The sequence below is a fragment of the Muntiacus reevesi genome, chromosome 20, assembly GCF_963930625.1.
Source record: "Muntiacus reevesi chromosome 20, mMunRee1.1, whole genome shotgun sequence".
NCBI lineage: Eukaryota > Metazoa > Chordata > Mammalia > Artiodactyla > Cervidae > Muntiacus > Muntiacus reevesi.
This window is the reverse complement of record NC_089268.1, coordinates 9,301,455-9,316,537: the sequence shown is the minus strand read 5'-3', so window position 1 is coordinate 9,316,537 and position 15,083 is coordinate 9,301,455. Positions and strand designations below refer to the sequence as shown.

At 53.5% G+C, this 15,083-nt stretch overlaps 2 protein-coding genes across 3 annotated transcripts; both read left to right on the top strand.

The window, feature by feature from the left end:
- Positions 1-109: 109 nt before the first annotated feature.
- On the top strand, positions 110-9,106 carry TAP1 (transporter 1, ATP binding cassette subfamily B member). The gene is made up of 11 exons (XM_065912552.1): positions 110-989; positions 1,424-1,538; positions 1,678-1,808; positions 2,848-3,053; positions 4,241-4,438; positions 5,266-5,394; positions 5,557-5,745; positions 6,591-6,764; positions 6,995-7,157; positions 7,421-7,557; positions 8,506-9,106. Exons 1-11 carry the CDS (start codon positions 392-394, stop codon positions 8,716-8,718), a joined length of 2,253 nt encoding a protein of 750 aa, XP_065768624.1. The 5' UTR covers positions 110-391; the 3' UTR covers positions 8,719-9,106.
- A 556-nt stretch (positions 9,107-9,662) lies between these two features.
- On the top strand, positions 9,663-13,652 carry PSMB8 (proteasome 20S subunit beta 8). 2 transcript variants are annotated; one of them, XM_065912402.1, is made up of 7 exons: positions 9,663-9,792; positions 10,264-10,474; positions 11,222-11,369; positions 11,530-11,641; positions 12,420-12,549; positions 12,907-13,111; positions 13,350-13,652. In XM_065912402.1, the coding sequence occupies exons 2-7, from the start codon at positions 10,328-10,330 to the stop codon at positions 13,436-13,438; spliced, it is 831 nt and encodes a 276-aa protein (XP_065768474.1). In that variant the 5' UTR covers positions 9,663-9,792; positions 10,264-10,327; the 3' UTR covers positions 13,439-13,652. The 2 variants fall into 2 exon arrangements, with proteins under 2 accessions (XP_065768474.1, XP_065768475.1); XM_065912403.1 differs by lacking the exon at positions 9,663-9,792 and having other exon boundaries at positions 10,044-10,474.
- Positions 13,653-15,083: the final 1,431 nt, after the last annotated feature.

The following is a 15,083-nucleotide window of genomic DNA, read 5'->3' as shown; positions in this document are numbered from 1 at the left end:
GACAGATGACGCAGGAGCCCCGCCCGCAGACCCGGGGCTAGAAGTCCCGGGCAGCGCTGCCACTGCAGGAGGCGGCGGCACGCGAGGCGGGACGCGGGTGGGCGATGGAGGAGGTCAGCCTCGGATCTGAGGTCAGCGCGCTCCTCCTGGGTGCTCTGGGCCGGCCGCCTCCTCAGGGGCCGGGCCTGGCAAGCCGGGCCGCTTTCGTTTTCTCTTTCCCCTAAACCGCCTGCTTCTGGGCAGCGCCGCGGGCTCGGCCGGCTCCCGGGACTTTCCGAGGCCCCGCCCCGGCCCCTCCCCGGCCCCTCCGCGGCGGTCCCGGCTCCAGCCCGGGGCTCGGACTCCGACAGCACCCCGTCGGGGACGGCGAGAGCCGAGACCGCGCGCGCCCATGGCCTGCCCGGGGTCCCCCGCTCCCCGCGGCCGTCCGCGCCTCCCGCGCGCCGCCGTCGCGTGGCTGGGGACGGCGCTGCTGCTCCTCGCCGACTGGATGCTGCTCCGGCCGGCGCTGCCCCGAGTGGCGTCGCGGCTGGTGCCCCCTGCGCTGCCGCTGCTCCGGGTCTGGGTGGCCGGTCTGAGCCGCTGGGCGCTGCTGTGGCTGGGGGCCCGCGGCGTCGTCGGGGCCGCGCTGGGCTTCCGGAGGGAAAGCACGCGAGTCCCGGGGTGGCTGGCTGTCTTAGAGCCGCTGGCGGCGGCGCTGGGCTTGGCCCTGCCGGGACTCGCCTTGTTCCGAGAGCTGGTCTCCTGGGCAGCCCCCGGGGACGCGGACAGCGCCGGGCCCCTGAACTGGGGAAGTCGCCTGGACGCCTTCGCTCTCAGCTACGGGGCGGCACTGCCCGCGGCCACCCTGTGGTATAAGATCGGGAGCCTCTGGGTGCAAGGAACTCGCGGGGCTTTTGGCCTGGCGGTGAATCGGCTTCTAGTCTTCCTGGGTCCGGAGAAAAGCCACGTGCAGCTCATTCTGGCCCTCGTCTTCCTCTCCTGTTTGGGTAAGGGGGGTGCAACGGGAAGGGGGACGGGACTGGAGAACTGGGTAGGAATCGAGGGGCATGGCCAGTGAGATGGATTGGTGTGGGTTCTCGGGAATGTGGGTGAGGGGAAGGGGGCCCAGCTCAGGTCCTGATCACCCCAGTGGAGCGGGAAGGTCCTGACTGGGTAATTGTCAGAGGTCCTGGACTCCAGGGCGGTCCTGCGTGTTGTTCCTTCACTGGCCACCGAGGACAAGGGCTTCTCCCGGGCAGCCCATCCTATGACCGATAGGCTTCCTCATTAAACCTCTAAAGGTCTGGTGGGGCCCCGTGTAGGTGGAGATGGTATCTTTCTGCCACTGCTCTGCAGGAGAATGAATAAATGTGAAAGGCCAGTGGGCCAGGGTCTGGTGAGAGTTGACCTGCTTAGACTTGCTATTTCTTCCCCTCCCCAGGGGAGATGGCCATTCCGTTCTTCACTGGCCGGCTCACCGACTGGATTGTACAGGATGAGACAGGCACTGCCTTCACTCGGAACGTAACTCTGATGTCGGTCCTCGCCATAGCCAGGTCTGGGCACTGAAGTTGGAAGGTTGGGGGACAGGGGATTCGGAGAAAGTGGGAGTTGGAAGTTGGGGCAGCCGTCCAGGGTGGGCTTCTGGGGGACCTCCTGACCACAGCGGGCCCCCCTTCTCTTGTCTCCCTGTAGCGCAGTGCTGGAGTTCACAGCGGATGGAATCTACAACAGCACCATGGGCCGCATGCACAGCCACCTGCAGGGAGAGGTGTTTCAGGCTGTCCTGCGCCAGGAGACAGAGTTTTTTCAAAAGAACCAAACAGGTTTCTCATGAAACTCTTTTCACTATCCATTCACTTACTGTTTATATACCCATAAAGTATTAAATTATTAGTTTCTCAGTTATGTCCATCTCTTTGGGACCTCATGGACTGTGGTCCACCAGGCTCTCTGTCCATGGAATTCTCTAGGCTAGAATACTGGAGTGGGTAGTCATTCCCTTCTCCAGGGGATCTTCCCGACTCAGAGATAGTACCCAGGTCTCCTGCATTGCAGGGAGATTCTTTACCATCCGAGCCACCAGGGAAGCCCATACCTCCTCTTTTACTTGTAATCTTGATTTCTCTCACACATAAACATTGCCATGTCTTATTCTAAACATGCCTCAAGAGCAAAACATACTCCTTTTATTTAGGAAAAGCCTAGTGTTTCCATCCAAGCCTCACAGACTTATCCCTCTGTGTGTGTTTAGATAGAAATGACTGGAATTTAAAACCGTGAAATTGTATGACAAAATCCACTGAAAAATAAAAAATAAAAATTAAAAATTAAAAAAAAAAAAAACCCGTGAAATTTTGAGATCACAAAGTCCAACCACCTTGCTTCGCAGAGAAGGGAACTGAGGCCTGCCCCCAAACGCTGACACTTGCATAGATGTGTATGGATGGAGATGAACTTGGAGGCAGAACCCCTCTCTTGATTCCCAGCCCAGTGCTTGCTACAGTTTCCTGGACTGCTGTCTAACAGCAGCTTTCTCTCCAGCTATGTTAGATGATTTGCTTAAGTTTTTCCTGCCCCTGTACCTGGGATATAAAAGTCCTTAGAGAACAGAAATCTGTCAGAGAAAAGGAAATTCACAAGGGCATCATTTTTTTTTTTTTTTTTAAACTGGAAGGTCTTTAGCCAGTCTTTTCCTCTGGAACACTTTCTCCTTGTGTTGAGGTTCCAGGTCCCAGGTCTCCCTAACCACTGACCTTGTCTTCTCAGCCTTCTTAGAACCCTTCCCCTGGCACCCTGGCTCACCTGTCCCTCCCACTCTGAGATCCTCATTCACACCACCCTCTTCTCCCCAACCCTTGACAGGTGAAATCACATCTCGGGTCACAGATGACACGTCCACCGTGAGTGAGTCTCTGAGCTCGGATCTCAGCCTGCTGCTGTGGTACTTCATGCGGGGCCTGTGTCTCCTGGGGCTCATGCTCTGGGCGTCCCCGCCCCTCACTGTGGTCACCCTGGTCGCCCTGCCCCTGCTTTTCATTCTGCCTGAGAAGCTGGGGAAATGGCGCAAGGTATGTCTGGGGAGTTGCCTCAACCTATGCTGACTCCTACTGCCCAGACGTGGTGGGCTTGCTTCCTGTCACGTTTCTTTCCTGGCCCCTTCACTGATTCCTCACCTCTGTGGGTCTGTTTGTCTACGTTCTTGGGTTGCTCAGGGTCAGTTTTCATGTTGTCTGTGTCTACTAATGTCTGCCCACAACCTGTCTTTAAGAATACGATCACTGAGGTTAGGATTAACATATAGACACTACTATATATATATTAATAAAATAGATAATCAGTAACGACAGACTGGATAGCACAGGGAACTCTACTCAATACTCTGTAATGATATATAGAGAAAGAATCTGAAAAAGAACAGATATTGGGTTGCCATTTCCTTCTCCAGGGGATCTTCCCAACCCAGGGATGGAACCCAGATCTCTTGCATTGGCAGGGGGATTCTTTATCACTGAGCCACATGGGAACTCATGTATATATATATGTATACATATAAATACATTTTGCTGTACTACTGAAGCTAATACAGTATTGTAAATCAGCTATATTGTTGTTTAGTTGCTAGAAAGAAAGAAAGTGAAGTCACTCAGTCATGTCCAACTCTTTGCAACCCCATGGACTGTAGCTTACCAGGCTCCTCCATGAGGAGGAAAGCACCATGTCTTCAGTCCCAAGACTTTTCCTTGCCTCATGGGGCAGAGTAATGCAGTGGGTTGCCATTTCCTTCTCCATGTTTAGTTGCTAAGTCATGTCCAACTCTTTGCAACTCCCGCCCTGCACTGTAGCCCACCAGGCTCCTCTGTCCATGAGGTTTCCCAGGCAAAATACTGAAGTGGATTGCCATTTCCTTCTCCAGAGGATTTTCCCGACCCAGGGATCAAACTCATATCTCTTGAATTGGCAGGTAGATTCTCTACCACTGAGCCACCACAGAAGCCCCCAAATAAACTGTAATATAAAAGAAAATAAAAGAATATGACACCGATCTCAGGAATATGACCCCCATGGCCCTTCTGAAGCATTTCCCTCTTTACTGTTTCTCTTCGGTATGGGGGGGTGGTGGTGAGTGGTACGAGCTGTGTCTTTTTCTCTCTTGACCCTCTACTGCCTCTCAGCTGTAGTCTCTGGATAATTCAGGTCCTAACAGCCCTCGTGGTTTGCCAACCGCGTATGGTATCTCTGGTTCATATCTCCACAGGTGCTGGCAGAGCAGATGCAAGAATCTCTGGCAAAGTCCAGCCAGGTGGCCATCGAGGTGCTGTCAGCCATGCCTACAGTTCGGAGCTTTGCCAACGAAGAGGGCGAGGCCCAGAAGTTCAGGCAGAAGCTGCATGAGATGATGGTGCTCAGCCAGAAGGAGGCCCTGGCCTACGCGGTCGACCACTGGACCAGCACTGTGAGTACCTGGGCGTGAATGCCTATCCCCTGGTCCCTGAAATGTTTCTTCATCATTCCCTTTTCCCTGACCCTGCTCCGCACTCTTCCTTCACTGGGCAGGGGTGGGTTCAGTGTCTGTATCCTAGCAACCAGAGGCTGGGTGACCTAGTGCTCCGAACCCCCTCCCTCTTTCTAGGCATGCTACACAGCTTCTTTTCCCCATGGTGCACAGACTCTCCATGACCCCCTTTGTAGGAAAGCACCGTGTCTTCAGTCCCAAGACTTTTCCTTGCCTCATGGGGCAGCGTGGGGAATGGCAGGTAGCTTTTGTTGGGCTGCTTCATGCTGGGATTATGCAGATATACTCTTGAGAGAAAAGGGACTAGCAGAAGCCAAGGATGAGGGGCATCTTGTGATGTAATTGACAGAGAATTAGACCAGCAATCAGAAGTTCCTGCCTTGATGCTACCACTTATTAGCACTGTAGCCATGGGCTGTTAGTACTAACTTACCTTCTCTGAGACTATTTTCTTATTGTAAAAGATGAAAGTGATATAACCTTGTTTGTAAGATTCTTGATATGAATATTAGATGACATTAGATTCATGAAAGCCTCTTGTGAAGAGCAGAATGCTCCTCAAACAAGGCGTTCCTCGTGATGGTGATGATGGTAGTTGACTTGTGCACCTGAGTGATCACACCACCGGATGTTGTGATTCATTCTTTAATCCCTGTTGAGCCCCATGTGTTACTTGGTGCAAATGGACTTTATCTCTCCTTGATATTAACCATTCTGGTTCTTGACTTTCCTGCTTCAGCTCCTTGTTCTCTGTGGTCCCTCCACAGCTCTCAGGGATGCTGCTGAAGGTGGGAATCCTGTATTTTGGTGGGCAGCTGGTGACAAGTGGGTCTGTCAGCAGTGGGCGCCTGGTCACCTTTATTCTGTATGAGATCCAGTTCACCATAGCTGTTCAGGTGAGGTCCCTCCGTGGCCGCTCCCCAGTGCTTTTCCTTCCCAAGTGCTACCACCATCCAAGTCACTTCCCTCCCCTCCTTCGCGCTCCTCATATCCTGTAACCCTGGCAACAGACTGGGGCCCTCCCACATCCCACCTCACTATTCATACCTCCCCTCCAGGTGCTGCTGTCCAGCTATCCCAGGGTGCAGAAGGCTGTGGGCTCTTCAGAGAAAATATTTGAATACCTGGACCGAGTCCCTAACTGCCCAAAGAGTGGATCATTGGCTTCCTTAACGTTGCGTGGCCTCGTCCAGTTCCAGGATGTCTCATTTGCCTACCCAAACCGTCCGGATGCCCCCGTGCTGCAGGTACAACCTACAGATCCCTCCGTTCCTCCAGCCTCCCTCTCAACTCGGTCATCCTAAATGGTCTTCCTGCCTTCAGCCTGCTTAGCACCAGGTATAGATAGAACCTCCCTCACCTTTCAGAGGCAAAGATGAGCAGCATTCGTCCCCTAAAACTGCCCCAGGGATTTCCCTGGGTGGTCCGCTGGTTAAGAATCCATCTGCCAATGCTAGGGGCATGGGTTTGACCCCTGGTCTGGGAGGATCATACACACCGTGGGGCAACTAAGACCGTGTGCCCTAGAGCCTGTGATCTGTAACAAGAGACACCGCTGCAATGAGAAGTCCACACACCACAAATAGAGTAGCCCCTGCTTTTTGCGTCTAGAGAAAGTCTGCACGTAGCAGTAAAGACACAGCACAGCCATACATAAACAGACAAAAAGCTGCCCCAAGCTCAAGAATAGTCCAGATTTCCAAGGGGAATGGCAGTGGATGCTCTTAGGGAGAAGGTTCTCCTGTAAGGCATCACCGAAGCAGAGGCTGTGTCTCCAGTCTTCCATAGTTCCTTTTTCTTTCCAACTGTGCTTTTGAATATAATTTTTTCTTCCCCCCTCACAGTGTCTGAGATCCATCATGTGGCTCTTGGTGCTTAAGTTCTGCCTCTGTCCTTGTTTCATCTTTCATCTCTACTCCACGGGGAGGGGTCTGTGTGTGCAGGAGGGGAGGAGTTGCTGTATTTCCCCCCGTTTTTCTCCTTTCTTCTCTGGGGGAAGACATAGACGAGACAACATAATGAGTGGATGATACCTGGTCTTAAGGTTAGGGGCCTCTGGCTGTCTCTTAGTGTCTGGTTCTCCGGCTTCCAGGGGCTGACCTTTACCCTTCGTCCCGGGGAAGTGACGGCGCTGGTGGGGCCCAATGGGTCTGGGAAGAGCACGGTGGCTGCGCTGCTGCAGAACCTGTACCAGCCCACCGAGGGCCAGGTGCTGCTGGACGGGGCGCCCCTTCCCGAATACGAGCACCGCTACCTGCACAGACAGGTGAGCAAGAAGATGGCATGGGGGAGGGCAGGGAGCCTCAAGTCAGGAGAGCCTTCTCCGCGAGCACTCTGAGCGGAAGTCAGGAGGCCTTGTGTGGAGGTGGGTGTGTGGTCAGCAGAGAGGCCATGTCACTGTGACAGGCTCTCAATGGAGATGCTCAGCCTTCAGTCTCTAGATGACCACACTCCCGTGTTCCTCGTTCTGTGACTCTGCATTGTATTTTGTCCTAGGTGGCTGCTGTGGGACAAGAGCCTCTGCTGTTTGGAAGAAGCTTTAAAGAAAATATTGCCTATGGCCTGGTCCAGGAACCGACCATGGAGGAAATCACGGCTGCTGCGGTGGAGTCCGGAGCCCACGGTTTTATCTCTGAGCTCCCTAAAGGTTACGACACAGGTGCTTGCTCCCATCGACCCCCAGACATCTTTGCCTTCACTGAAACCTCTATTCTTGCCTCCATTCCTTAGCTCCTCCATCAGTTTGAAGTTGTAAGATCCTGTTCTGGTGTCTCTTTCATCCTCATATCCTCAGAACTCCTTTACCTTCCCAGAACCTTTCTTGCCCTGCTGCATCCATCAGTCCTTGTGTGTGCATGCAGGAATGCACACATGGGTGCACGTGTGCTTACCCAGCCCTCGCCTTGGCCCTTGTCTCTGCAGAGGTGGGTGAGGCTGGGAGCCAGCTGTCAGGGGGTCAGCGACAGGCAGTGGCCTTGGCTCGAGCCCTGATCCGGAAACCACGCGTACTCATTCTGGATGATGCTACCAGCGCCCTGGATGCAAATAGCCAATCCCTGGTGAGACAGTCATCTTCTTATTGCCTATTTCCCACCCAAGCTGCCTGCCTTCACTCATCCTTTGTCATTATACCAATGTGGACATTTTCCAAACCAGACCTTGCAGTTCTCAGTTCCCACAAGCTTGTCTCCAAGGTGCCCTAGTGCCTAGAACCATATGACTGAGCTCAGTCATATCTGACTCTGCAACCCCCTGGACTGTAGCCCGCCAGGCTCCTCTGTCCATGGAATTTCCCAGGCAAGAATACTGGAGTGGGTTGCCATTTCCCGATCTTCCCGACCCAGGGATGGAATCCGAGTCTCCTGTGTCTCCTGCATTGTGGGTGGATTCTTTACCCACTGAGCTATCAGGGAAGCCTAAGATGCCTAAAATTGGTTAGAGGAGATGATCTACAATCCTGAATCAGTGAAGCCAAACATGAGCAAAAGGCCATCCTTGTAATGTTAATGTGAATTGAACTTTTCCTATGTGCCAGCCATGCTGGATTGCCCTTTACATGTACTCTCTTGCTCACTCATCACGAGTCCTTGTGAGCTGGGTGTTGTCATCCTCATTCAGCAGATGAGCACATGGACACTAAGAGAGGTGGAATTACCTGCTCAGTGTTAAACCTGGACCCCAGTTAAAGTCTGCTTGACTTGAATACTCACGCTCTTTACTCAGTTTTATTAGGGTGGAGAGACTTTCCAGTACCCTCCCCTCTTTTGTTTTGGGTTTCACCCTAGGACTCTCTAGTTTTATTCCACTGTTGCCACCTCATGTAAACAGCCCTTCACGAATCATAAGTTTGACAGAGAAGCTCTCAGAAGGAGACTCTTCACTCTCTTTGGGGTTATTGGCAGAGGTGGTATTGATTGAGGCAAGGTCTATCCCAGCTCTGGAAACACAGGTGTCTTCCTGAGCCAGGAGGAGTCCTCAGCTCTGACAGAGTCTGCCTCTTTCCTCAGGTGGAGCAGCTGCTCTATGAAAGCCCTGAGCGGGGCTCCCGGTCAGTGCTGTTCATCACCCAGCGCCTCAGTTCGGTGGAGCAGGCTGACCACATCCTCTTTCTGGAAGGAGGCACGATCATTGAGGCAGGAACCCACCGGCAGCTCATGACGAATAAAGGACGCTATTGGGCCATGGTGCAGGCTCCTGGCGGGCCAGGTGCTCCAGAATGAAACACTCCTCAGACCCGCAGACTCTGTCTCCCTCCCTCCCTCCTCTCTATAGTGGAGAGTTTGAGAACAGAGGTCTTACTGCATCATGGGTAGCTGCTTCTGAAATGTAACCCCCTAGGTGATGCCTGAAATTTTGCCATGAGTGTTACCTGCTCTCCAGGCTCCCTCTTGGTGATGGAGATTTCAGGGTTGAAAACAGGGGTGCTAACTCCTTGTGTAACTGGGTTTGGAGCCAGGATTGCTGTGGCTAGCACCCAGACAATGAAGAGAAATATTTAGAATACACAGAAAGGGAAGGTCGGCTTCTTTCCAGTTCGACCCCAGGTGGATGCTGGCCCATAGATACATTGTAGTTTCTTGATATTTATAATAAAATTGGTGTTTTGTACCCTGGTTTCTCATGTTTTCAATGGCCCAAGTGGCCCGTGAACTTTGCAGCGCGCTTTTCGGAAGCTGGATCTTTCCCTCCTTCGGCATCCTCAGTGATCCCCAGCCCGAACCGTGGCATCTTCTCCCTTAAGTTTTCTGTTCCCATGGTGCTCTCTCCACCTCTCCAGGCCCCTGTTCCTCCCTCCCCCCCCCCCCCCCCCAAGAGTGAGCCAGACAGGGATGCAGCGTCCTCCAAGGCGCCAGCAGCAGCAGTGCCTCAGAGCCTGGAGAAGGAGGCTGCAGGGTGAGCACGCCTGAAAACCGTCCATCCCTCTCGCCAGCGCCGGCCCTTTGCAGCCTGGCTCACCGCGCTCTGCGGTGGAACCTGCGGGGGTCATCAGCGAAGTGGGCGGGGCGCTCTAGTACACCTCCTCCATTCAGAGCGCGCCGTGCTCGTGTGACGTCAACAGTTGCTTAGCAGATGAGGCCGAATCAGGTTGCAAGGCGAGGCGGGGTTTAGAAAAGGCGAGCTCCGGAGTGCTCGGTCCAGCAAGAATTACGCGAGGAGCTGGGGGCGGAAAGCGCAGTTCTTGTGGGTGGCTACAGGTTGGGGAGACCGTTGAACTGGGAGAGGCCCTAGGAGGCACCAGGTGGAAGTCTGGGGTTGCGCCTTCCCCTAGGCTCTCCGTTCCCCCACTCGTCCAGGTATATTCGGCGGGCGGTCGCCCCCGGACCTGTCCTGGGTCTCAGGGCCGCCACGCACTCCTAGCCCTCCCCTACTTTTTATAAAACGAGGCTGCTAGGCGCCCCTCCCCCGTTTCCGCTGAAACTGCTCCCAGGTTTTCGCTGAGGTTGAGCCCGTTCGGGGGTGAGGCTGCGCTTTTGATGCTGTGGCCCCCACCCCGCCCCGTAACTGTCCCCGGAGGACGCCGCAGGCTGGCCGTGTCTTTCGCTGAAACCTCATCGCCGGCGGGGTTGGGGGGGGAGGCTTTCGAAGCCGCTCTGTCTTTCTTCCTTTCTTCTAACGGCCCGGCACCGTCGTTTCCCCAATTTCCACGAAGGCGGAGCAGAGAAGCCTCTTCCCAACCTAACGCTCCCGGTGCCCGGACTCGCACGGGACGCCTCCTCGGAAAGGGCAGGGGGATGTGGAAAACATTCTGGTTCCCTCCCCTTAAGGTTTCGGGCTTTCGCTTTCACTTCCTTCTCCGCGAGCCGCCAGATCTCTGGGTGCTGGGCAGCGATGGCGCTGCTGGAAGTGTGCGGAGCCCCCCGAGGGCAGCGGGGGGACTGGGCTGTGCCCTTCGCGGGAAGCCGGCAGCACTCGGACCCCGGCCACTACGGCTTCTCCCTGCGATCTCCGGAGCTCGCCCTCCCCCGGGGCATGCAGGTCAGGGCTCTAACAAAGTCCCGTGGGAGGCGGGCGGGCAGGGGTGGGGGTGTGAGCAGAGTAACGGAGGGGCTGCATGGAGGCTGTTCCGAGGCGGGGAAACGCGCAGGGGGCATCCTTTAGGAGAGCTTCGTCTGGGGTCCAGGGCCGGAGCTGGGAAAGAGGCCACGTGGGACCTGAGGGCTGGCCGCCTGCGGGCTAGGAAGTGCAGATTAGGACAAAGAGTTGGGGGTGGGATCCCCGTTCTCCATCACACACATATAATGGAGTCTTCCTTATTGGGTGACCCTATGATACAAGGGCTGTAGACTCTTGGGAAACCCATGACCTTGAGCGGTGGGCCTGGCCTCCGCCATTGTGTGCCTCGTCAAGTCCCCTAGGACTTGGTCTAGGTCTCCTGGGCCTCTCTTCTGTAAAATGGGATACAATTCATAAAACGTGTTTCCTGAGGATTAAATGACCTATGAATGGAAAATCATCATAGTTACCCTTAGAATGTTTAGTTATGGTAACTTAAAATTTTTTTATTTTCATTTCTGGTTGTGCTGGTAAATGGAAAAGGTCGGTGTTGTGGCCTCTTCTTTTTCTTCTCTCCAATCATTTCCTTGTAGAACTGGGCTGTTAACTGCTTTATTTATTCATGGTATGGCTATCTTCACCTTCCCATGCTCTGTAAATTTGCTTTCCTGGAGCATCCAGCTTTGGAAGTTTGCAGTGGTCCTTTCTCTGCCTCTTCTGTCTCATTAGCCCACTGAATTCTTCCGGTCCCTGGGTGGGAATGGAGAAAGTAACGTGCAGATCGAGATGGCTCACGGCACGACCACGCTGGCCTTCAAGTTCCAGCATGGGGTGATTGTGGCCGTGGATTCTCGGGCCTCAGCTGGGAGTTACATTGGTGAGTGCATGGGTTCCGGCTGGCGGAATCTGGGGAGCTGGGCCCTCCTTTCAGCAGGAGTCCAGTAATCTGCACCAAAGTGGGACCAGGTGTTGACTCAGGACGTTTAGGTAAACCTGTGCGCTCATTCCCCCTCTCCCCAAACTCCATCTTCTTCCAGCCACATTAAAGGTGAACAAGGTGATTGAGATTAACCCTTACCTGCTCGGCACCATGTCCGGCTGTGCGGCTGACTGCCAGTACTGGGAGCGCCTGCTGGCCAAGGAGTGCAGGTAGGCCAGGCCTCTTACTCTCTTCTCAGCCCGGGTTCTGCATCTTGCAGATCACTGCTCCTCCCCCAGTCTCCCTACACTCACAGAGCATCTTAGTGCTGATGTCCTATCTCACAAAGCTGCCTTTTGGTGATTAAAAAACCTTCTCTCTAATCTCAAGCCTGTGCTGCTGCCAAGAAGCCAGATTGAAAGTGAAAGTGTTAGTAGCTCAGTCCTGTCCGACTCTTTGCAACCTCATGAACTGTATAGTCCGCTAGGCTCCTCTGTCCATGGGATTCTCCAGGCAAGAATACTGGAGTGCGTTGCCAGCCCCTTCTCCAGGGGATCTTCCCAACCCAGGGATCGAACCTGAGTCTCCTACATTGCGGGCAGATTCTTTACCATCTGAGCCACTGGGGAAGCCCAGGTTATTTGTCAATTATTTAGCAATGACCATCAACCCTGGTGGGATATCATTTACTGGGATTTCTCTAGGTGATTTTGATGACTTCCCTGGCAGTCCAGTGCCTAAGACTCTGCACACCAACATGGGGAGCATGGGTTTGATCCCTGGTTCAAGAACTAAATTCCACATGTTCTACCAAAAGCCCAAAGAATTAAGAAAAAGAAAAGAATTCTATACAAATTCCAGATCTTTGCCCATCCTTAGATCCTACAGAATCATTCCTTCTAGATGCTTATCTCTTCAGCCGTTTTCTGCCCATCAAGTAACCTGCCCAGAGGGCTGCCCTTCTGCCCCTTGTAAATTCTCTCCCTGGACTGTCCTGTCCTCACCCAGGCTGTACTATCTGCGGAATGGGGAGCGTATCTCCGTGTCGGCCGCCTCCAAGCTGCTCTCCAACATGATGTGCCAGTACCGGGGCATGGGCCTCTCCATGGGCAGCATGATCTGTGGCTGGGACAAGAAGGTGAGTCCCCTCCCTGCTCCGTATTCCAACGTGTAGATAGAGGTAAGTGTCCCCACCTCACACTCCCCTCCCCTACAGGGTGCAGGGCACAGAAAATGCTTAGTTTCAGAACTGTTACTCAACAGCAATTTCTGGGTCCGGATGCGGACCATTGTTTCATAAACTCATCCCTTTGGATCAAATAGCTGATTTGAAGTTTACTTTTCCTCCTCAAAGTTCTGTGATTCTTTCCAAAGTTCTTTCCTAGTTCCCATGTTCCTGGGCTCATCTGTAGTCTTTGGTCCACTTCTTGTGGCTCACACTTGAATCTGGGTGTTACCAACAACTTCCAACCTGGAACTTTCTTGCTTCCTATAGGGTCCTGGACTCTACTATGTGGATGACAGTGGGACTCGACTCTCGGGAAATATGTTCTCCACCGGTAGTGGGAACTCCCATGCCTATGGGGTCATGGATAGTGGCTATCGACCTGACCTTAGTATTGAAGAGGCCTATGACCTGGGCCGAAGGGCAATTGTTCATGCCACCCACCGAGACAGCTATTCTGGAGGCTTTGTCAATAGTAAGAGATCAAAGTGCCCCCCTCTGTCCCTGGGGTGGGGGGAAGGGGGTTGAGATCGGGAGATATGGGGGAGGCAGGGTGGCAGAGAGCAGATTTCCAGAGCCGGAAGAGGGGCACTGAAGTCCCCGTCATAAGGGCTTTGAGAGTGTGTGTTGCTGTCATTGCCTTCGACGTAACAGCGTTAGCAGGACCTCGCTGAGGGGAGCCTGACTCCGTGTTCTTTCCCGTCTGCCTGCAGTGTACCACATGAAGGAGGACGGCTGGGTGAAAGTGGAAAGCACAGACGTCAGTGACCTGATGCACCAGTACCGGGAGGCCAGCCAGTAATGGTGGCGGTGACCCGCGGGCCTCCTCGGGGGAAGCCTGGCTGACTCAGGGACCTGGCCGGATCGCACTCTGGGAGGAGGAGGCCTGACCTGGCCCAGAGACGGAGAACCAGGGGCCACTGGAAGGCAGCACAGAGTCCATCCCTTTGTGTATTCTCTGTCTCAACGAACGTCACCCCCACCCCAACCTAAGCACAGTAAAGGAAAACGGTTATAAAAGCTGTGTGTTGTGGCTGTGGGCTCAGGGCTGGGGTGGCTGGGGGGAGGGGACAGGAAATGGAGGCAGATTTTTCCTGAGAAGAGAAACCCCTGCCTAAGAAATGGGGCCTCACCAAACATTTCACCTGGGCTTCCGCTCTCACTTCTCCAGGACCTCTGGAAGGCTCCATGCTGTCTATGGACGCCTGCGTGCAGTGTAACCTAGGTTAGGGTCCTTTCTGCGGGTTCACAACTGGGAGGCTCCTGTGTGGTCGCTTGTTAATGGTTTGGATATGTTGGAGTAGGGCACTTGGAACACCTGTTTTTGACTTCGTTCAAATAGGAGGAACAAGTTTCCTCCTCACGCGTGTGCGGGAATTGTAAACATAGCCCCATTTACCTCAGATAGCCCCGAGGAGATGAAACCGTTCATCTCAGACTGGGACTCGAACCCACGTGGCCAGAGTGTGAATCCAGACAAAGCTCAGGATCTTCCAGCTGAGATCACACACCTGGTTTAAGGACTTCACGAAGCTCAGGTTCTTGATGTCTCACTGGAGAATGAATTCAGTGAGAGACAAAATGATAGGTAAGAAGTGGATTTATTTAGAGAGAAACACACTCCACAGACTGAGTGTGGGCCATCTCAGAAGGCAAGAATGGGCTTGAAATGTAGTATGGTTAGCTTTTATGGGCTGGGTAACTTCATAGGCTAATGAGTGGGAGGATTATTCCAACTATTTTGGGGAAGGGGTGGAGATTTCTAGGAACTGGGCTCCCGCCCACTTTGGGGTTTTTGATGGTTATCTTGAAACTGTCATGGCACCTTGTGGGTGGGTCATTTAGCTCATTGATGTGTTACAGTGAGCACACACCTACGATCAAGATCTAGGGTGAGTCGACTTGTCCACCATCTTGGATCTGTTTGGTTCAGCTGGTTTATGTTGTGTCCTTGGGCTCTGTCATTTTTTAAAAGGCTGGGCCCTGCCCTCTTCCCTCCTGTTTCAGAGTGGAGATTACACGGAAGGATGGACGTTAGCCATTTGGTTTCATGATGGGTCATGCTCATTGCAAGATGACAAGACTGTGATTGAAGTGGAAGAGGAGATAAGGAGGTTTCACTGAAGTTGGGGAAAAATGAGGAAAAAGTAACCAGGTTAGGAAGATGAGACAGGCATAGTGAGATTTTCTTTTTCTTTTGGCTGTGCTGCATGGTATGTGGGATCTTAGTCCCCTGACTTGTTAGGGAAACTAAAAAGGAGGAAGTCTTGCTCAGGCTTCAGAAGCAGGAGTGCGGGCCTCTGACCTGCTTCAGACCTGCCTGGACACTGCCCGATTCTGTGGCTGTCTGCAAGCAGAGCCAGTCAGGTGGCACTTGAGATAAGAAAGATAGTGGTGGGCCTTCCCTGGTGGCTTAGTGGTGAAGAATCCACCTGCCAATGCAGGAG

What these genes read in the sequence shown, in the direction of transcription:
- TAP1 (XM_065912552.1), top strand. Translation starts at nt 392, where the DNA reads ATGGCCTGCCCGGGGTCCCCCGCTCCCCGCGGCCGTCCGCGCCTCCCG. An exon ending in AGTTCACCATAGCTGTTCAG is followed by an intron (nt 5,395 to 5,556) that starts GTGAGGTCCCTC and finishes CCTCCCCTCCAG; the next exon opens with GTGCTGCTGTCCAGCTATCC. An exon ending in CGGATGCCCCCGTGCTGCAG is followed by an intron (nt 5,746 to 6,590) that starts GTACAACCTACA and finishes TCCGGCTTCCAG; the next exon opens with GGGCTGACCTTTACCCTTCG.
- PSMB8 (XM_065912402.1), top strand. Translation starts at nt 10,328, where the DNA reads ATGGCGCTGCTGGAAGTGTGCGGAGCCCCCCGAGGGCAGCGGGGGGAC. An exon ending in CCCTCCCCCGGGGCATGCAG is followed by an intron (nt 10,475 to 11,221) that starts GTCAGGGCTCTA and finishes CTGTCTCATTAG; the next exon opens with CCCACTGAATTCTTCCGGTC. An exon ending in TTCTGGAGGCTTTGTCAATA is followed by an intron (nt 13,112 to 13,349) that starts GTAAGAGATCAA and finishes GTCTGCCTGCAG; the next exon opens with TGTACCACATGAAGGAGGAC.